General features: G+C 53.6%; 3 protein-coding genes across 4 annotated transcripts in view; all 3 read left to right on the forward strand.

Moving 5' to 3' along the window:
* The first annotated feature begins 1,545 nt into the window (after positions 1-1,545).
* Positions 1,546-21,556, forward strand: part of LOC109324738 (protein S100-A12-like) — a 21,580-nt gene continuing 1,569 nt past the window's right edge. The window contains exons 1-3 of one of the 2 annotated variants that reach the window (XM_019556772.1): positions 1,546-1,632; positions 2,056-2,229; positions 2,502-2,825. In XM_019556772.1, coding sequence (XP_019412317.1) covers positions 1,627-1,632; positions 2,056-2,229; positions 2,502-2,675 — 354 coding nt within the window. In that variant the 5' untranslated portion in view covers positions 1,546-1,626 and the 3' untranslated portion in view covers positions 2,676-2,825. Of the gene's footprint in view, positions 1,633-2,055; positions 2,230-2,501; positions 2,826-8,306; positions 8,313-21,556 lie in introns of those variants that run through there. The other variant, XR_002104992.1, reaches the window with a different exon arrangement.
* On the forward strand, positions 8,319-10,405 carry LOC109324735 (protein S100-G-like). Its single transcript, XM_019556769.1, has 3 exons — positions 8,319-8,391; positions 9,336-9,555; positions 10,096-10,405. The coding sequence occupies exons 2-3, from the start codon at positions 9,355-9,357 to the stop codon at positions 10,258-10,260; spliced, it is 366 nt and encodes a 121-aa protein (XP_019412314.1). The 5' UTR covers positions 8,319-8,391; positions 9,336-9,354; the 3' UTR covers positions 10,261-10,405.
* On the forward strand, positions 13,498-15,339 carry LOC109324736 (protein S100-A7-like). The gene is made up of 3 exons (XM_019556770.1): positions 13,498-13,579; positions 14,294-14,507; positions 15,030-15,339. Exons 2-3 carry the CDS (start codon positions 14,313-14,315, stop codon positions 15,192-15,194), a joined length of 360 nt encoding a protein of 119 aa, XP_019412315.1. The 5' UTR covers positions 13,498-13,579; positions 14,294-14,312; the 3' UTR covers positions 15,195-15,339.

Below are 21,556 nucleotides of genomic sequence, written 5' to 3' on the forward strand. Positions count from 1 at the left end.
TTCAGCCTGGAGAAGTGCAGGCTCAGGGGGGACCTGGTGACTGCCTATAAGTATACAATGGGTGTGCATCAGGATCCAGGGGAATGCCTGTTCACCGGAGCACCCCAAGGGATGACAAGGTCAAATGATCACAAACTCCTCCAAGACCGTTTCAGGCTGGACGTAAGGAAAAACTTTACTGTCTGAGCCCTAAAGGCCTGGAACAGACTGGAGTAGGTGCAAGCACCTACTTTGGGCTCTTTTAACAAAAATGTGGACATCTATCTTGCTGGGATCCTTTGACCCCAGCTGACTTCCTGCCCCTGGAGCAGGAGGCTGGACTCGATGATCTTCCGAGGCCCCTTCCAGCCCCAGTGTCTATGAAATCTATTAAATTTATGCACGCACCTGGCTGTCACCTCTATCTGCGTGCAGCCCCCTCAGTCCATCTGCACAGCCCTGTGGTCTAGCTCTCATCTATTAAATGCCCATTGCTGCTGTATGTAGAGTAGTGAAAAACTTATCCATCAATTTATTCACCTGAGGGGTGGCTCCAAAGATGATGGAGGTGGACTGTTCTTAGTAGGGGCAGACAACAGAATAAGGAGCAATGGGCTCAAGTTGCAGCATGGGAAGTTGAGGTTGGATATTAGAAAAACTTTCTTACTAGGATGGTGGTGAAGCACTGGAACAGGCTTCTCAGAGAGGTGGTGGAGTCTCCATCTTTGGAGGATTTTAAGGCCCAGCTGGACAAGCCTTGACTGGGATGATGCAGTTGGGACTGGTCCTGCTTGGAGCAGAGAGTTGGATTAGATGTGACCTCCCAAGGTCTCTTCCAACCCTCATTATCTATGACAGGGGAAAGCTAGCTGGATCCATGAGCTGCACCAGACAGACCTATGGGTGTGACCTGTTCGGCACACTATTGCTGCCCAGGTGCTGGTGTACGCGAGGCCTGGCTGGAAGGACCAAGGGGCCCTTTGCTGCCCCGTGTTCCCATGCCCCAACTCCATGCCTATGCATGAGAATCAGGAATCCCACAACCAGCACCAGGTGTTCAGGAACGGAGCCCACCCTTGTCTCCATTGACTGACCCTGTGGGAGAAGCCAGAGCTCTGGGATCCCAAAGGAGCAAGCTGCTTCTTTTGCCCCATTCCCCAGTCTGGCCCCTGTTTTGTGCTCAGGACTCCTGTTCTCTTTCTCTCCCAAACTTTCACTCAACATCATAGACCCCAACAGCAGCTGGGCACCTGCCGACGTGGAGCTCAGTGTCCCTCTGCAATACTCGTTTTCTGCTGCAGGCCGGGGACTGGGTGCGTTTGCAAATGCCCATCCTGCAGCCCTCCCCACCATCGCTTCCTGGTGTCCCCCAAGCCAGCTCCTCAAGACTCAGCCAGCAACCTCCCCAGCAAGGCCTCTTAATTATCCCTGGAGCTGTCTGTTTCTGTACAAGTTCCAGAAAACAACACCTGGGCGTGCCAGTGCCGAAAGCATTGTGCAACCACCCCGTGTTGCCGCCAAGAAAAACCGATTGTGCCACACGGTGAGCAAGACTCGCAGCTCCGGGAGGGTATAAAAAGCCCCTGGCTGGTGCGGCAGGCACCACACCTCCTGAGCCAGTCCTCCGCAGCCTGCCCAGCCTTCAGTATGGAAGTAAGTATGCCCAGAAGCAGCCGTGGTTGCTAATTTCTCTGTGTTTGCATCTGGCTTTCTCGCAGTTGCGCTGTGCACGGCGCTGCAGGGAGAGGGGAGGGTGCCTGGGCCCTTCAAGTCTGTCGGGAACCAGGCCCCTGCTCTCTCCCAGGACCATGGTGAGGTTATGATGCTGCAGCTTGAGAATGTGTCTGTGTCTTGTGGGGGCATGAAATGCTTCCTGCCTCTTCCCTGCTCAGATGAGAGATGGGTGGGAGGCGCTGCTTGCTCCGTGCATGCATCGTGCCCAGCACCGAGGTGCCTCTGTTTCACGGTTGCACCAGAAATGGGTCCCTTCGCAGGGTGGGTGGACATTGCTGGCAGGACGGAGTCACCTCTAGTCCCTTTTATTTCAGCCTTAAGCATTTTTCTGTCGGCTCCCAGGTTTCCCCCACATCGGTCAAGCGAAAGACCCAGCTGGAGAAGGAGCTGGAGTGCATCGTCAACATCTACCACCAGTACGCCTTCCGGCACCCCATGGATGACTACCTGCAGAAAAACGAGTTCAAGAAGCTGCTCAAAGAACAAGCCAGTGACTTTCTGAAACACACCAAGCCGGTAAGTGGGTCTGGGCTGGGCCAGCTCAATGTACAGCAGTGCTGGGGCTTGGAGGTGCCCATGGCAAGGTGGGGCAGGCACCTAGCCAGGCCCTGGCTCCCACCTGATGCCTTGGGGCCCTAAGTGGCTTTTGAGCATTGAAAAATCCCTCCCTAATCCAGGGATTTAGCTCCTCACTGCCTCTGGGATGGTGCATGAGGAGCCAGGGGGCTGTTGGGCGCCTGCAGCTTCATGGGTTCACGCAGCCTGTCTCTTGCTCTTCCCCCTCTTAGCCCCCCATGACCATGGAAGAGTACCTAGAGAGCCTCTTCAGAAAGGCTGACGTGAATCGTGATGGCCGTATCAAATTCACCGAGTTCCTGATCACACTGGCAAGTGTGGCCATCGACGTGCACAACACCTCGCATAAGCCTGGGCATGGACATGGGCACTCACACGACGCTTGATGTGGCCCTGACCTGGCTGTGCTCCCTGCAGACCCCTGGCAACAGCCGCTGCCATGAATTAGATCCTCTCAGGTCCAAGCTACAAAACTTGATGTAACCAAACTGCTTCTGTGGACTGACCGTGTAGCAATAAACGCTCCTTCCAAAGTACTTCTGTGTGTACGTCCTGTCTGTCTGCAGGTGGTGGGAACTGCAGAGTTTCCCTCATACACAAGGTGTCCTGGAAAAGCAATAGCAGGGTGCTGTGCATGGGAGGTGGTGCCCCTTGCCCCCTCAGGGTACCCACTGCCTGGTCTGGGAGACTTGCAATTCCTGGGTTCCTTTCCTGATACCATCCAAGTCCAGCTGGATAAACATGGGCATGTCAGCAGCTCTTGGCATCCTTCAGACACTGCAGAGGCTGTGGGGCAGCTAGAGAGCCTGGAAAAATCGGGCTGGTTTGGGCAGGGGGTGGATCAAATGTGGCAGGCTAGTGCCCTTCTGTTGCAAGGCCACTGCAAGGCCTCAGCCCTTCTGCCCTGCCTGCTGGGGGCTCTACTTCCTTGAGAGAGGGCACAGTGTAGAGGGGCTCTTTGCAATGCAGACAGCTCAGACTGGGGGTCCTGAGCCCTCAGCGCTTCCTGCCAGGACAGGAGCGGGCTCCAACACTGCTCTCGCCACAACAGTAAGCTTCTGGGGGTGTCATCGGGCCCTTGGGGGTTCTGCCGTTCCGGCTGCCAGGGGCCGATTTCTCCCTGGCCTGGCATACTGGGCCTGTCCTGTCTGGCTGCCAGCCTCTCCACTGCCTCCCTTCCCCTCAGGCTCACCAGCCTTTCCGGCTGGGCTGTCTCACTCAGCAGAGCTCAACTCCAGCTTCCTCTGCTGACTCCGTTGGTGTGAGAGATGGGGAGGTGTTTTCCCAGGCCCAGCTATTGGATAAAACATACCACCATCCCTAGTGCAGAGGAGAGGTCCAATGTCTTCCAGTAAGGCATGAAACCAGCCCTGCCCCGCTTGCCAATGCCTTTTGGCCCCATGAGTCATGAATCCAACCCTACAGTGGTCCCGGATGGGCAGACAGCACTGCCCAGTTACCGAAGAGGGTGCTCCCTTCCCGGCAGAATCCAATGTGCAAGTCACGTGTTGCAGCCTGGGAGACCCCACATTGCTCCCAGGCCTTTCCTTGGCACTGTTTTCACACTTGTGTCACTATTGACACCCACACAGCTAGTCCTGGTGCAGGCTACCAATGGTGAACCAGACCAAGAAGCCCCCCAAGCCCAGGAGCTTGTTTGAGGCTTCAGCCAGCCCCATCTGCTTCAGAGAAGGGCACCAAGTGCAAAGTAGCAGCCTCCCCAAAATGGGTGGCAATAGAGAAAGAACCTACGTTCCCTGTCCTGGCCTCCAAAAGCAAGCGTTGGGCTTCTGCCCTGGAACGTGAAGGTTCATATTCCTCCTGGATTTGCTTTCTGGGCTACCTTTCCACAGGCATCTTCTTGGTAAGGGAATGCCACTCAGGGACCCAAGAGCCTGTGGAGGGGCAGGCTGTATGTCAGTAAGCTCATCGTGGCAGGTGGTGGGAGTCCCAGGCATGAGCAGACACCAGGGTGCCTGCACAAGCGGCTCAGACTGATGCAGGAGAAGCCTGCGGGAGGGTCTGCACTGGTGTCAGCCAGCGCAGGAAATTCCTACAGCCGTGAAGGTCCTGTTTACTGTCAACTGGGAATTGAGAGCTCCTTACAAGGAATACACTGGTCCAGGTCTGAACACGGTGGTTAAGGAATAAGTGGTGCCGTGTACGCCAGGGCTGGGCAGAGGCAGGGGTGAGGCAGAAGTATTGTTTGGTAGATGTGTGAATTGCAATTGTTATATTCACTAATAAAAGGAAATTTACTTTAGGCTTGTGCAGCGAATATATCAGTCTGTGATTGCTTCGGGTGACAGATCCTCAGGTCACAACACGCCTGTCCTCTTGAGCTTCCAGCAGATGAAGTCGGGAGAAAAGAAAGCATTTTGCAGAGGTAATTAATTTAACTGCAACCAAGGCCCTCAGTCCTGTAGTACATATGCTGGAGGGTAGGGTGAGGATTCACTTAGGTAAATTGCAGGATTGGGCCACAAGACATCTGAGGTTCAACAAGGACAAATACTTATGAGAGAACAATCCCAAGCACTGATACAGGCTGGGGACTGACTGCCAGCAGCAGCTCTGCAGAAACAGAATTGGGGGTGACAGTGGACAAGAAGGTGGATATGAGCCAGCTGCGTGCCCTTGTTGCCAAGAAGGCTAATGGCATCCTGGGCGGCATTGGTAGGAGCATTGCCAGCAGATTGAGGGAAGTATTTCTTCCCCTCTATTTTGCACAGGTGAGGCCACATCTGGAGTCCTGTGTCCAGTTTTGGGGCCCCACTACAGAAAGGATGAGGACAAGGTGGAGAGAGTCCAGTGGAAGACAGCAAAAATGGTTGGGGGGCTGGGGGACATGATGTCTGAGAAGAGGCTGAGGGAACTGAGCTGATTTAGCCTGCAGAAGAGAAGACTGAGAGGAGATTTGACAGCAGCCTTCAGCTCCCTGCAGGGTGGTTGCAAAGAGGATGGAGCTGGACTGTTCTCAGTGGTGGCAGGAGACAGAAGAAGAAGAAATTGGCTCAAATCGGAGCAAGGGAGATTTAGGTTGGATATTAGAAAAAACTCACTACAAGGGTAGTAAAGCACTGGAACAAGTTACCCAGAGAGGTAGTGCCATCCTTGGAGGGTTTTAAGACCTGGCTAGATAAAGCCTTGGCTGGAATGGTGTAGTTGGGGCTGGTCCTGCTTCGAGCAGGGGGTTGGACTAGATGTGACCCCCTGATGTCCTTTCCACCCCTCATTTTCTATGATTCTAAGATTCATATTTCTAGTGCCATCTGTATCTGGGATCCCATCCCAAGGAAACTGGGGGCAGACTGACCCTGCAGCTGTAAAGGGACAGGAGCAAAGATGGGAGATCACCCCAGGGTGGTCACAAGAAAGCTGCATCCCATGTGTGGAGCCCGGCAGCCTGTTCTGCTTGTTTTTTAAACACCCACTTCACAAGCAACACAACCCCCCCCCCCAAAATTGCACAAACACAGCACCAATTAGTGCCAGGAAGGAAGCTTGTCATGGTGAGGGGAAGCTGGGGTTGAGCTGCAAGACATGTGGCCATGGGGGAGGACTGGCCAAGAGGGATTTTCCCAAAGAAAACCTCTGATGGCATGGTAAAAATAGGCCCCTGGTTTGTCCATCCAATATGCTACTGGGATATGCCACCTGTCTCCTGACCTTTCCTGGTTGGGATAGGTGTCCTGTGAGTCAGAACCACCAGAGACTTCCAGTCAGGCCTCATTGCCTTCCACTGGGCCAGAGGGTTGCAATACATTTTAGCATCATCTGCCTTTGGCAAAGTCAATAGGTACAACACTAACATTGTCGGATGCCAGGATCCGCATGGGACTTTGAGAGATCCCAGAGCAGAGAGTCTGAATAGCTCATCCTCAGGCTTGAGGGGAGCTCATACAGTTTTGGTGACAAGATCGCCTTGCATTGGGTTGTAGAGCATGGCTCTGAGAGGCAGTGATGGCCTTTACCACCCCTGGATGCCAGCCTGCATCTGGCGTTTGGAGAATCGGGCCTTTGAAAGGAGGCAGGTGCTTTTTTAACAGAAGAGGTGGAGCTGGTGGGTCTGTTCCTGAAAATGCAGCAAGATGGCAGGACGCATGGCAGTAAGCGAGTGGGCGTTGTGTTGACAGGTCCTGATTTCCAAAGCTGAGTCAGGAACAGTCAAGTAATCAACGTCCCCGTCCCAGCTGCAACACAAGACAAAGACACGACGGGATGAGTCAGGAGGCCCCAAATCCATGTGGTACAACCGCTCCCGGGTGCTGGGCTCAGCGCACGGTGGAACTTCCTGAAATGGGACTGGGTTACACCTGGGCTGTTTTTGTTCCCTGCCCTCTTCCTGGAAGCTACAATGAACATTTGTACCTTATTATAGTGTCTTCTTGGGCTTGCTCACATACAAGAGAAAACAACTCAGTCAACCAGTGCGAAGTTACCAAACATTCACCAATGAAAGGCCAAATCACTGATGAACTGGATGAGACATTTCTGTCTGGCTTAGATCTTTGTTCTCCCAATCCAGGTTGTGAGAACACAGGAAACTCATGGCTCAATTGTGCATTCCCCTGAATTTGGGTGTAGCCATGAGCTATAGGTCCCAAAAAGCACTATAACTTGAATCAAACACATTATAATCAAAGCATAACCAAATTGTAGGGAAAGTGCGGATACTGGGCATGGCCATTTTCAGGAAACCTAAATCAAAACTGCAGAAATGACTGAACAGCAAACCAAGGGCCTGTATCTTACAGACTCTGTATTACAATTGCATCATAAAACATTAATAACTAAGACGACCAAATATATTAACAGCTATTTTGCTGTATTTAATATATTTTTGCTAACATGTTTAAATGATTATAGACACAAATGCAGCCTTGAGGATGGAAAGAGAGAAGCAGCCATGTCAGGCCACAGTTAGTAAATACCTAAGGGCAAAAAATGCAAGCCATAAAGAAGTGATGATGAAGCACTGGAGCAGGTTACTCAGAGAGGTGGTGGAGTCTCCATCCTTGGAGGTTTTGAAAACCTGGCTAGAGAAAGCCTTGGCTGGGATGATGTAGTTGGGGCTGGGCCTGCTTTGAGCAGGGGGTTGAATTAGATGTGACCTCCTGAGGGCCCTTCCGACCCTCTATGATGTTATGGTTCTTTAGCAGCAGCACCCAGGACCTCTGGCCTATACTGATGCTGAAGCAGAATTCAAGAGATTTTGGCAGACTGTGGAAGTGCCCCTGGGAAAAGGCCTCAGCTCTGTGAATGGTGCACACTGAGCACACAAGTCCAGACACTGCTGTTTGGAAAGAGTCATCCAACCACTCAGCTAAACTACAGGCTGTTTTAGCAAGGGGTTGAGAGAAATTGAGTGATGAACCCCCATCCTGATAGCAGCCTTTAACTCCCTGCAGGGTGGGTCCAAAGAGGATGGAGCTGGGCTGTTCTCAGTGGTGGCAGATGACAGAACAAGGAGCAGTGGTCTCTAGTTGCAGCAAGAGATGTTTAGGTTGGATATTACGAAGCACTGGAACGGGTTACCTAGAGAGGTGGTTGAAATCTCCATCCTTGGAAGCTTTTAAGGCCTGGTTTGACAAATCCTGGCTGGAATGATGTAATTGGAGATGATCCTGCTTTGAGCTGGGGGTTGGACTAGATGTGACCTCCTGAGGTCCCTTCTTACCCTCATTTTCAATGATTCTGTGACTCTATCTCAAGGAGACCGTGCCCTCCCCTCCCTGCTCCGATACACCAGGAGATGTGGGTGGGTTGATTTCAACACTTGGGCTGGAACATGCTCAAGATACTGGTTTCTAAAAGATCTGCAACATGTCCTGGGATCCCAGAAAGGGTGTAGCTGGAAATCACAGCCTGTTTATAGGAGATGCAGATAAACGGTTCTGGGAGGAGTGTCCACTACTAGCAAATCAGGAACTAATCTGATGATTTCCTGTGCTGGTGAGGGACTGAATCAGGTTGCTGCATGCACCTGGGGTGTCACAATCGCTGATGCAATGAAGCCCAAGGTGCCTATAAAAGCTTGGCTGGGCTTGGTGGCTCATCACAGCAACTCTGCTCACCTGTGTGAATCCTTCCCAGACCCAGGTCAGTCTGTTTCTAATCAGCTCTTTTACCCTTGTCCTCTGTCTTGCAGGTGGAAAGAAGGGTGCCTGGCATGTCCTTTTTCACACCCGTTGAGCCTGCGCATGTTGGGCTGGAGGACAGAGAGCAGAGCATGCAGCGGAGGCTGGGGGTGGGAAAGGCTCTTTGCTGCTGAGGAATCACGGGGAGGCTCTGTTTCCTTTCATGGCAAATAAGTGACGGTTCCTATCAGCAGAAGAATGCAAGGGGCAGTGAGGCTGGGGTCCTGGCACATCGTCATTGTAATGTGCATCGCAGTCATACAATCCCCAGGTCCTATGATGCCGGGCTGTTCTCATAATAAAACTCAGGGCTGTCGCCAAGGGCTCACCACCAAACTAAACAAAGCAGGGAAAAGTGTCTCATCTCTGTTTCACAGGTAGAGGATTAAGGCCCAGGAAGATGAAGGGATGGGGCCAAGGTGAGCCAGGGAGTGTGTGACAGAGTGGGAATAAAGCCCAACTCTCATGGGCCCTCCACCACCGGACCATCCGCGACCAGTGCTCCAGGAGCGGGGAGTGGAGCACAGCGGTGGTGCTTTGTGTAGCTGCCAGGTCAAATGCCTCGGAGGGGATAAGCATGAACAGTGTCTCAGAGGAGGTTGAAACTACCAGGGGGTGGGGCAGGGCTACACAATGCAGCACCTGCGAGAACCGTGGCAGGTTTACTGCTACCAAGTCTTTTCTTCTTGGGGCAAAACTACAGGCAGGCATTTAATAGCCATCGGCCATGGCCCATGAGGGCCTATGCATGGGGAGGGGAGGGTGGGTGTGCAAGCTCTGCCTTCTCCGATTTCATCGACAATTGGGTGGGCCAGGACTGCTTTGCAGCTTCCCTGGGACATGGCTGGTGCCCTGAGGCTCAGATGCCTCACATGCTCCAGTCCCTTTCTGTGCTCGTCTTTCCAGGTCTCCCGAGCATCCAGCCATGACTGAACCAGCTGCGACTATACCCATGCCCAGGCATGTATCCGGGTGTGACCCCAACTGTACCCTGCAGACCGCCCTCGAAGAGATCGTGAAAATTTACCACAAATACAGCAGAAGTGCAGACGGGAACGACTTCCTTGATCGAAAGGAGCTGAAGTTGTTCCTGACCAGAGAGGCACCCATCTTCCTGGAAGCCTGCGTGAGTGGCACAGGGCAGAGGGCTGGAGCATGGCCACAGGGCTCTGGGTCACACCTCGAGTGCTGCCAGCTCTGCAGTGACTGGGTGCATGGGCTATAGCAGAGGGATGGGGGTTCAGTGCCACTTAGTCTGGACCACACAGCTTGACTTTGCTTGGTATCTTACGAATAGCTGCATGCACCTTCCTCCCAACCAAAAGCCCTTTTGGCTCAGTCCAAGACCCCCCGGTTCATCAGAGCATCTGTGGCAGCTGGAGGTGGGCTGGGTGGGGGGATAGGCTGGCAGCAAGGGTGCCCCACACATGTCTGGGTTCAGGCCAGGGTGGGGTTGGCTCTCACGGGGACAGGGCAGAGTTATGCTCTGGTTTTAGGCCCCAGTTGCCAACCCCAAGGAAACCAGGTGCCTTTGACCTCAGCCATGCAGACCCCTGCCCAGCTCCGTGGTGTCAATTTTCCCCAGCTGCCAGCGAGGGAGGGCACGCATTCGTCTAGGCATCCCCCCATGGGGAGCTGCGTCTCATGGCGCTTTTCCCACTTCCAGAATCGGAACAAACCCGGGTACATCGACGAGCTCTTCCGTGAGACTGACAAAAATAAAGACAAGAAGCTGAGTTTTGAAGAGTTCACTAAGATCCTGGCCAAACTGACCGACGACGCCCACCGCATCAGCCACGGAGATGACCGCTGCGGCCCAGACCAAGACTAAAGCCTCAAGTGCAGCCTTGGCCTGGTTGAGACCCCGGACCTGATGACTCTGCCCCCCCTGCAGAAATCTCCCATGCTCAGAGGCCCCCATGCCTGTCTGCCCACAGGGGTCTCATGTGAGACAATAAAGTTGCTGTTGAAACCCACCCCCTGCTTGTGCTCTTATTGCCTTCCCCTTCCCACAGTGCAGGCATGCGCACAGTGGGGGCAGTGGAGCTGCTGTACCCCGAGGGGAGCTGGGGAGACCCTGCCCTGGCCCCCAAAAGCAGGCATTGGGCTCCTACCTTAGAAAGAGAGGGTTCATATTCCCCCTGGATTTAATTTCTAGGTATGAGCGAACCCCAGGGTGCCTGCATAAGTGGCTCAAACCAAAGCAGGAGAAGCCGGCAGGCGGGTCTCCGCTGGTGCATCAGCCAGTGTGGGCGATTCCTCCAGCTGTGAAGATCCCATTTCCTGTCAACTGGGAACTGCGAGCTCCTTAAAAGGGAGGCACTGGTCCAGGTCCAAATGGGGTGGTTAAAGAACAAGCGGTGTCAGAGGTGAGGAGGAGGTATTGTTAGGTAGATGTGCAAATTGGGATCATTACATTCACTCATTAAAGGCAATTAACATTTGGCTTGTGCAATAAACATATCATCTGTGATTGCTTCGGGTAACAGATCTGCAGGTCACAACATGCTCGTCCTCTCTGGCTTCCAGGAGGCATGAAGTCAGGAGAAAACAAAGGCTTTTTGCCAGAGGTAATTAATTTTAACTGTAACCAGGCCCCTCTGTTCTGGGGAGATCCATGTTTTGAGGCATCTGAGCCTGGGATGCCATCCCAAGGGAAACTGGGTGCTGACGGACCCCAGAGCTGTGAAGGTACATGGGCAAGGATAGGCGATCAACCCTGGCCAGTCACAAGAAAGCTGCATCCCATGTGTGGAGCCAGGCAGCCTGTTCTGCTTGCTCTTTAAACACCCACTTCACAAGCAGCACAACTCCCCCACAAACTGCACAAACACAGGGACAATTTGGGCTGGGAAGGAAGGTTGTCACAGCAAGGGGAAGCTGGGGATGAGGCGCAAGAGAAGTGGGGGCTGGGGAGGGTTGGCCAAGAGGGATTTCCCCATGGAAAATGTCTGACTGCACAGTCAAGATAGACCTCTGCTTTGTCCATTCAACACACTACTGAAATATGCTACTGGCTGTCCTCTCTTGACGCAGGGGTGGGCAAGTGTCCAGGTTTCCTGAAGGGTTAATGTCATTTCACACATCTTTCCATCATTTCCCATAGCCGGTGTGGGAGCATCCCCTGTCTCCAGTCCTTTCCTGATCGGAGAGGCAGAACCACCAGAGACTTCCAGTCTGGCCTCGTTGTCTTTCACTGGGCCAGAGAGTTGCAATAAACTTCAGCATCATTTGCCTTTGGCAAAGTCAATAGGAACGTTGTAGGATGCCAGGATCCTCATGGGACTTTGAGGGATCCCAGAGCAGAGACAGTCTAAATAGCTCACACTCAGGCTTGAGGGGGGCTCATACAGTCTCGGTGACAAGATTGCCCTGAGTTGCGGTGCAGAGCAAGGCTTAGAGGCAGTGATGGCCTTCACCACCCCTGGAAGCCACCCTGCATCTGGTGTTTGGAGAATTGGGCCCTTGGAAAGAGGCAGGTGCTTGCAGCAGAAGAGGTGGAGCTGGTGGGTCTGTTCCTGAAAATGCAGCAAGATGGCAGGACGCATGGCAGTAAGCGAGTGGGCGTTGTGTTGACAGGTCCTGATTTCCAAAGCTGAGTCAGGAACAGTCAAGTAATCAACGTCCCCGTCCCAGCTGCAACACAAGACAAAGACACGACGGGATGAGTCAGGAGGCCCCAAATCCATGTGGTACAACCGCTCCCGGGTGCTGGGATCAGCGCACGGTGGAATGTCCTGAAATGGGACTGGGTTACACCTGGGCTGTTTTTGTTCCCTGCCCTCTTCCTGGAAGCTACAATGAACATTTGTACCTTATTATAGCGTCTTCTTGGGAGCACTCGCATAGGAGAGAAAACAACTGAGTCAACCAGCGTGAGGTTACCAAACAATTACCAATAAAAGGCCAAATCACTGATGAACTGGATGAGACATTTCTGTCTGGCTTAGATCTTTGTTTTCCCAATCCAGGTTGTGAGAACACAGGAAACTCATGGCTCAGCCGCGTATCCCCCAGCATCTGCATGACTATCATGTATGAAGAATAAAAGAGAATCACAAGCCAAGCAAACACTGATCTTTAGCCCCTCTTGGACCAGCAAGGTCTATAGAAAAGGTCTCCAGAGAACCAGCCACCACAATAACCATTTGAATTATTCTTCCTTCTTGGGGAGATTTTAGTCACCTGTAAAAAACTGTGGGTGGATGTTGGCTGGGACCAGAGATTTGGGTGGATGTCTTAGATCAGACAGGCACTTCCATGCTGTGGAAACTGTTGAATTGACATTGGCAAAGGCAGATGGTCCTACCTCTCAGAATCATGCAGTTTTGCCTGGAGCATCGTTTGAGAACACACACGGTTTGGTAATCCAGTTTGCAGACGGTTTGGTAAAAACAGGCCTGCTGGTTTTTTAATTTGTCTTGAAATGAAAGAGGTTACAAACCCATTCAGAAGCTTTCAGACACTGCCCCTGCAAATCTTGCATGGATCTCAGCTCAGCCGATGCACCCGGTAGCAGTTCACTGGGCACTGGGTAGCAGGTGTGTGCTTCCACGCCCTATGTAAGCGCACACTTGAGTTCCTCAGCATTGGAAGATGGGAGAGGAATCCAATGCATGAAAGCAGATGCCGGTGTGCAGTCAGATAGATTTTCGACTGCTGATTGGAAAGGAGCCACCCAAGTACTCAAGTCAACTACAAGCCCTTTTAGCAAGGGGTTGAGGGAACAGTGAGTCAAAGACCCCCATCCCAAAGAGGCCGTGCCCTCCCCTCCCTGCTTGGATACACCCAGAGATGTGGGTGGGTTGGTTTCAACACTTGGATTGGAATGTGCTCAAGATGCCAGTTTCTGAAAGAACTGCAACATGTCCCGGGATCCCAGAAAGGGTGTAGCTGGAAATCACGGCTCGCTTGGCAACATGTGGGAAATGCAGATCAAGTGATTCTGGGAGAAGCCTTGGCTTCTAGCAAATCAGGAACTAATTGGGTGATTTCCTGTGCTGGTGAGGGACTGAATCAGGTTGCTGCATGCACCTGGGGTGTCACAATCGCTGATGCAATGAAGCCCAAGGCGCCTATAAAAGCTTGGCTGGGCTTGGTGGCTCATCACAGCAACTCTGCTCACCTGTGTGAATCCTTCCCAGACCCAGGTCAGTCTGTTTCTAATCAGCTCTTTTACCCTTGTCCTCTGCCTTGCAGGTGGAAAGAAGGGTGCCTGGCATGTCCTTTTTCATACCCGTTGAGCCTGTGCATGGTTGGGCTGGAGGACAGAGAGCAGAGCGTGCAGCGGAGGCTGGGGGTGGGAAAGGCTCTTTGCTGCTGAGGAATCACGGGGAGGCTCTGTTTCCTTTCATGGCAAATAAGTGACGGTTCCTATCAGCAGAAGAATGCAAGGGGCAGTGAGGCTGGGGTCCTGGCACATCGTCATTGTAATGTGCATTGTAGTCTTACAAACCCCAGGGCTTTTTGCACCCCTGGACCATCCATGCAGCTAGTGCCCCAGGAGCGGGGAATAGAGCAGAGCAGTAGTGCATTGTGTAGCTGCCAGGTCAAATGCCTCAGAGGGGATAAGCATGAGACGCATCTCAGAGGAAGCTAAAATTACCCAGGCAGGGCTGGGCTGTACGATGCAGTGCCTGCGAGAACCACTGCACGTTCAGTATTACCGAGTCCTTTCCTTTTGGGGTGAAACTGCAGGCAGGTGCTTAACAGCCGTTTGCTCCAACCATGGCTGGGCAGAGGCTCAGTTAGGAGGAGTCTGCATGGGCCTACGCACGGGGAGGGGAGGTTGGAGTGCAGGCTTTGTCCCTGGCGTACGGTCGGTGCCCAGAGGCTCAAATGCCTTTCCCTGCTGGTCTTCCCAGGTCTCCTGAGCATCCAACTATGTCTGACGAGCCTGAGATCACACACAGTTCCACGGCCATCCACCACCATGGGTGCACCCTGGAAAGCGCCCTTGAAGTGATTGTGAACCTCTACCACCAGTACAGCGCCAGGGAGGGCAAGGATGACTTCCTTAGTCAGAAGGACCTGAGGGAGTTCCTGCAGTGCCAGGCACCCATCTTCCTGGAAGCCTGCGTGAGTGGCACGGGGCAGGCAGCTGGGGCAGGGCAGCAGGGCTGGGTGCAAGGGTGCAGTGACTGGGTGCATGGGCTATAGTAGAGGGGTGGGGGCTCAGTGCCATGTAACCTGGGCCACATGACTTGTCTTTGCTTGGCATCTCAAAAATAGCTGCATACATCTCTCTCCCACCCAAAAGCCCTTTTGGCTCAGTCCAAGACCCCCCGGTTCATCAGAGCATCTGTGGCAGCTGGAGGTGGGCTGGGTGGGGGGATAGGCTGGCAGCAAGGGTGCCCCACACGTGTCTGGGTTCAGGCCAGGGTGGGGTTGGCTTTCACGGGGACAGGGCAGAGTTATGCTCTAGTTTTAGGCCCCAGTTGCCAACCCCAAGGAAACCAGGTGCCTTTGACCTCAGCCATGCAGACCCCTGCCCAGCTCCGTGGTGTCAATTTTCCCCAGCTGCCAGCGAGGGAGGGCACGCATTTGTCTAGGGATCCCCCCATGGGGAGCTGCGACTCATGGCGCTTTTCCCACTTCCAGAATCGGGACAAACCTGGGTACATCGACAAGCTCTTCCGTGAGACTGACAAAAATAAAGACAAGAAGCTGAGCTTTGAAGAGTTCACTAAGATCCTGGCCAAACTGGCCTATGACACCCACTGCATCAGCCACAATTTAGACCGGTGCCACCCAGGGAAAGACTAAAGCCCTGAGTGCAGCCCCAGGCTGGACGAGACCCCAGACCAGATGACTCTGCCCCTGCTGCAGAAATCTCCCATGCCTAGAATTGCCTGAGCCTGTCTGCCCACAGGGGCCTGATGCGAGACAATAAAGCTGCTGTTGAAACCCCCTGCTTGTGCTCTTATTGTCCATTTCCCTCTTGCAGCATGGCGGATCATGCTGTGTGCCCTGGGGCAATGGGGCTGGGGGAAGCTTAGCCCAGGGGGCCTGGTCAATCCCTGGGGCCAGAGCAGGGCATTGCTCCCACCCTGCCTGCAGCTTTGGGGCATGGGGCAGCCCCTGCAGTGGGTGGCCGTGAGCCCACGCAGGATAGCAGGAGTGGCAAGATGCACCATGGGAGAGAGGAGACCAGTGCATGGGCTGAAGATCTGCATAGGGCTACATGGGAGTGGGGGGCACTGGGGTGAGGGGGCCTTTTGCAGTGCATGGGACCATGCTTAGCCATCAATGGCTTTCACTCACCGGTGGCAGGGAGCCACAGCCTGGAGAGTGAACTTAGTTGGTGGAGTTGTGATCACAAAGCTGCTCCTGCCTGGACAAATCTGATGCCATCACAGGGCAATGCAGCCAGGGAGGCAAAGCTGAGCTGCAGCCTGGGGCCCCTTGGAGCCTGTACTTGAGAGCTGGGCTGAGACTGAAGCCTACATCTCCTGAGAGTGGGGGGCAAAACACAGGATCAAAGGGGAACCTGGAAGGGACCTGTGGGGTCCCATTGAGTCGGACTGCTGCCTGAGGCAGGATCAGTCCTGTCCGAATCACCCCAGACAATCACCATCCTCTAATCCGACCGTCACAGCACAAGACCTCACACCTGCTCCTGCTACCAGGAAAGCAGCGGGGCTGCGGCAGCCAGTGTCCGGCTTTTATTAAAGGTTGTTAATACACCCCAGAGGAGGCGTGGCCCTGCTACAGAGGAAGGCAAACCCCTCCTCCCCCATCTATACCAATGTGACTGGGGGGAATTTCCTTCCTGACCCCAAATGCAGCGTGGGTTGACCCTGAGTGGAGGGGAAGAGGATTTATGTCCCAGCAGGAGCACTGGCACTGCCCAGTCCAAATCCCCAACCTGGGCGGCAGCCAACACTCAGTGCCTTGGCGAAGGCTTAAAACTCCCTAACATATGGAGCAGAAAGGGATGGAGGGGTGTATCCATTTTGGAAGTAATTAAGATGACACCCTTGACCAGTCCCAGGGGGTTCTGACACTCTCCCAGCTGCCTCGGCTGAGGTCCTTCTGCCCGTGTTTGGTGCAATTTGCTTCCATTTCCAAGGCCCGGACCCCCGCGGGGGAGGTCATTTTGTCCAGGTCTCCTCCATCCCCTGATGGGCTCTGCTGCAAAGCACCCAGAGTTGCCCCAGCAGGCTCACAGCCTTCTTCTCACCCCAGCAAGCTGCTTCCCCCACTTCAGGCTGCAAATACCCGGGGAGATGCAACGCGCCAGGACTGAGCGTTCAGCTGCTGCCGCCTGGTGGAAGCAACGGGCCTGGGCCCAGCCCCAGAGAGGCAAATGCAGCAGCTGGGTTATGTAGCCTGCAGCATGCTGCAGTTGGCCAAGACTCCCAGGCTTGAGGATGTCTGCTGCCGGAGGGCATGGTTCATCTCCAGGCTGGCACTGTCTCGCTGGAGGCTGCTCTAATGTCTGCGTGGCCCTGGGGGCATAGCGTGTGCCAGGCACTTGCATGCCAAGGGCCTCAGTGCCACCACAAACCACAGATCTGGGCTCGGCCAGCTGGAAGCAGAGGGGGGCTAAGAGGTCCCGACCCTGCACAGCCGGTCCTGCAGCAACAGCCCAGTTGCTCTCTCCATGCAGAAGTGCTGGGCTTGCTGCTTTGGGCAGCTCCCGGCCACTTGGAGGACACGATCCTACCAGCATCCATGGCTTTAATAGCGCCCTTGCTGTGGAACCCCCTGGGAAGGGGTGGCATTTGGCACCCCGGCTCGTGTGACCCCTGGGGCTGTGGGAAAACCTGGAGGCCCCTCCTGGCTGGGCTGCACCAGGGGGTCCCCAGGCTCACAGTACAGGATGCACAGAAGGTAAGCGGGTGGCACCGTGCTGCTCTTCCCCCATTGAGACCACCCTGGGCAAGCCAGGGGAAGGCAGTGCCGTGCATCATCTCTGCACAGATAAAGCAGAGATTGTCCTGAATCAGAGCACAACTGTGTATCAAGGCCTATGAGGGAGAGGAGCAGCTCAGCTGCAGGCAGCGCTGGCCTGTGGCAGGAAACGTGCACAGCAGCCGGCTGCTTCCTGGCTGAGGGACCTGGCATGTAAGCCTGCAACTGGCTCCGACAGTCTAGTGTAGCGGCGCCAGGAAATCAGACAAGGCGGAGACGCTTTCTTGTGGGATCTAGAGGCATGGAGAGTAGCTCACCCTCCCTCCTCCTCTTACCCCCGTTGAGGATAATGTCTGGTACTGCATAGGTGTAGGGTGAGGGAAGCCCCTACCCTGGCTGAGAGCCTCTCTCCATATGCAGCAAAAACCCACAGCAGGAAACATTTGCCTCCCTGAGGAATTTACTGTCTAAATTGACTGGGAGGAAGGAAGGGCTGCTGAGAGGGGAAGCTGAGGCACAGGGAAGATGAGGGAGCATGCCCAGGGGCCCAGCACCAGTCTGTGGCAGAGACAGCCGCACACCCAGGTCTCAGTGGCCAGGCTCCTGGCAGGCCTCAGTGCTGCCGACCACTGACATCTGCTCCATGCCTGGGGGTGGTGAATGAGATGTCTCCGCTGATGCTTTCCATCTCAGCCTCTTGGCGTGGCTTCAGCCATTGTGGGAGACGCAGGGGACGGGCAGCCTGCAGGGCTCCAGGCCTGAGATTAGGACTGCTTGAATGTCCTCTGCGTAACTAGAGCCAGGTGCCACATTTTATCTGTGTGCTGCTGGAGCCAGGGAGGGGGTGACTATGGGAGAGTCTCTGGCTGGGTTGCATGGACAAGTCCGGTCGGGTTTTTGGGCCAGGGATATTTGCGGTGTCATCCTGCTGGGGCCATAAAAATGCACCCAGCTACCTGTGAACACCCTCCCCACTGCCTAGGAGTTGTGGGCTCAGCTGAGGGACCCCCATAGCATGGTGCTCTGCTGCCCGGACGTGAGTGCTGTCCATCTGGCAACCTGGATTGGCTCCACTAACAAGGCTCCCAACAGAATCAGTTTTGTGAGGATCGCAGGATGGAGCTTAGTGGGAAGGATCTGAACAGTTTGCTGGCAGAAGGGAGTTTGCTGAAACAGCTGGATCCAGCCTCTGCCTCTATCCCCCCATGCACCCTCAGCCCTCTGAGATGTGCCAGAATGGGCTGCACTGCCGAGCAATATCAGATAGGGCGCCTGTCCACATGACACCGCTCCTGTTTCCATGTTACGCTTTTCCTTTGTCCACGTGACAAAAATTGCCTTTAAGCTAGCTAAATAGCATCTGTGTATCCATGTTTTAGATTTTTTTTATCATTTTAGATTTTTGTTTTTATCGTGGTAATTTCAAACACCTCTGACATGTTTTATTTTTAGCTCCGGAATTTCTTCTACGAGAGTTATTTTTATCATTTTAAATTTGACTTAGGCCCAAAAACATGGTTTTCCCTGCTTTGCCATTATTGCACCACCAGGTGCCGCTTGGGTTCACTTGTAAATCCATGGAAATCCATGGAAGTTCATCTGATTTCTCCTGCAGTGATTTTTCCGGATGCATGGAAGGAATTGTCTTGCCGGTGACTTGGAGCAGGCTGAGCATGAATGCAGGGCACCAGAGGAACAGGGCTTAGGCCGATTCAGAGCCCCCGCGTGTACGCCAATGGGGGGAGCTGGCTGACAGGTAATAAGAATTACAAGAGTTTGCAGACACACCTCCCTGCTCTGGCTTCCTCTGTCACAAGGCCAGAAAGTCTCTCAATGATGGCCATGCAAAACTTTGCACTTCGTGGGATCATTTAGAAACCTCTCAGTGGAGAATCCACCTTAACCCCAAAAATCCTCTTCCCCAAGCTTATTACTTCTACAGCTAATGATTTTGCATCACTCTGCTAGAATACAGGTATGGCAAAAGGGTGTGAGGACGGGTAAAATCTTTTAGTGCAAGGAATCCAATGAATTGGAGCCTTAGGGCGCTTGTACATGTGACGGGGGTTTAATCCTCAGTAAACTATACAGGTTTATTAAAAATTGACAGCCCCAAAGTTAAAGTTGCAGCCCTAACACCTCAAATCTCTTGCCCCTGGTCTGGACTCGGTGCAACGGTATAGGCCTGCTTGCGGTATCCATCCTTGGCATTACATCCTAGAAAACAAACACATTGTGAAAGCCGGTTGCAGCAGCTTCCTGGTGTTATACAGAGCTTTGTCATAGCTCTTGTTTAATCTTTTGGGTGCAGTTGTGACAGCCCAGGCCTTGGAAGGCTGCTTGTGGATTAGCTAGTGCCCGCTGGTGAGGATGAGTCACACCCTTAGAAGCTTAACTAAGAGTGGCATCGCTTTTGGGATTACAATGACTGTGCTACAATGCTGGCTGGCTAGACAGGGCCTAGTTAAGATCCTTTTCCACCCTCTGCCCAGGGCTATTTTGTGTCCGACTGTCTTCAGCAGGTTGCTCAAGTCCTGACCGTAGCCTTTTGGGTGGAGTGGGGGCTTTTACACCCCCCCACAGTGTTACACAAGGGCAGTTTCACAAGCAATGAGTTTGACAAAAGCACCAAGCTTGGAAACCTGCAAGATGTGGCTACACCGGGAAAAGTTTAAAGCAACCGAATGGCAGAGAGAAGCCATCTGCTAGCATCAGGCCTCTTATGTGTTACCTGCACTGGGGAGGCTTTGAGTGGTACTGGCTGAGACCAATGCCTCACTGCGCTCAGGGCTGTACGTACACGCAGGAGGGAATGGAGCGCAGGCAGACTGGGGACTGCATCGAATAGGGACGGATTTTGTGAAAAATCAAAAAGCAGGCTTTTCTGCACCACCTGTGTCATGTGCCTGGGACCTGGGTTTCGGCAGGAGTAGGCCCCTCTTCTGCAGGCCTGGTTCTTGGCTCCCTACAGCTTCTTTCCAGGGGCCCATGGGAAGAAACTCCCCTGGCCTGGGGGAGCTGGGAGGAGCTCTGAGCTCATCCTTCCCAGTGCCTTCGCTACACTGCTCCAGGGCTTGGACCGCCACAGAACTGGCTCCAGCATCTGGGAGTCTGAGGATGTGCTGCATGCGGTGGAGAACATGTTCTGGATCTGTGCTGTGCTGCAGGCAATGCATAGATTCATAGCTGTTAGGGTCGGAAGGGACCTCAATAGATCATCGAGTCCGACCCCCTGCATAGGCAGGAAACAGTGTTGGGTTCAGATGACCCCATCCAGATGCCTATCTAACCTCCTCTTGAAGACCCCCAGGGTAGGGAAGAGCACCACCTCCCTTGGGAGCCCATTCCAGATTTTAGCCACTCTAACTGTGAAGAAGTTCTTCCTAATGTCCGGTCTAAATCTGCTCTCTGCTAGCTATGGCCATTATTTCTTGTAACCCCCAGGGGCGCCTTGGTGAGTAGAGCCTTGCCAATTCCCTTCTACGCCCCCATGATGAATGTATAGGCAGGCACAAGCTTGCCTCTCAACCTTCTCTTGCGGAGGCTGAAGAGGTCCAGGTGCCCTATTCTCTTCTCGTAGGGTTTGGCCTGCATGCCTTTAACCATACGAGTGGCCCTTCTCTGGACCCTCTTCAGGTTATCCACATCCCTCTTGAAGTGTGGCACCTGAAACTGGACGCAGTACTCCAGCTGCGGTCTGACCAGTGCCCGATAGAGGGGAAGTATCACCTCCTTGGTTCTGTTTGTCGTGCATCTGCTGATGCACAATGAAGTGCCGTTAGCTTTGCTGATGACTTCGTCACACTGACGACTCACGTTCATCTCGGAATCCACTAGGACTCCAAGATCCCTTTCCGCTGCCAAGCAAGTCATTTCCTAGGCAGTAGGTGTGCTGGACATTTTTCCTCCCTAGGTGCAGCACTTTGCGTTTCTCCTTGTTAAAGCGCATCCTATTGTTTTCTGCCCATTTGTCCAATCTGTCCAGATCTGCCTGTAGTTGTTCCCTGCCCTCCAGTGTGTCCACTTCTCCCCATATCATCTGCAAACTTGGACAGGGTATACTTCACTCCCTTGTCCAAGTCACTGATGCAGACATTGAAGAGTATCGGTCCAAGGACTGAGCCCTGTGGGACCCCACTGCCCACGTCCTTCCAGGTCGATACCGACCTGTCCTCCACCACTCTCTAGGTACGACCCTCTAGCCAATTTGCCACCCACCAGACTGTGTAATCATCCAATTCACAGCCTCTTAATTTGTTCACCAGTATGGG

Source organism: Crocodylus porosus, unplaced genomic scaffold (genome assembly GCF_001723895.1).
Source record: "Crocodylus porosus isolate Cpor-Errol unplaced genomic scaffold, CroPor_comp1, whole genome shotgun sequence".
Taxonomy (NCBI): domain Eukaryota; kingdom Metazoa; phylum Chordata; order Crocodylia; family Crocodylidae; genus Crocodylus; species Crocodylus porosus.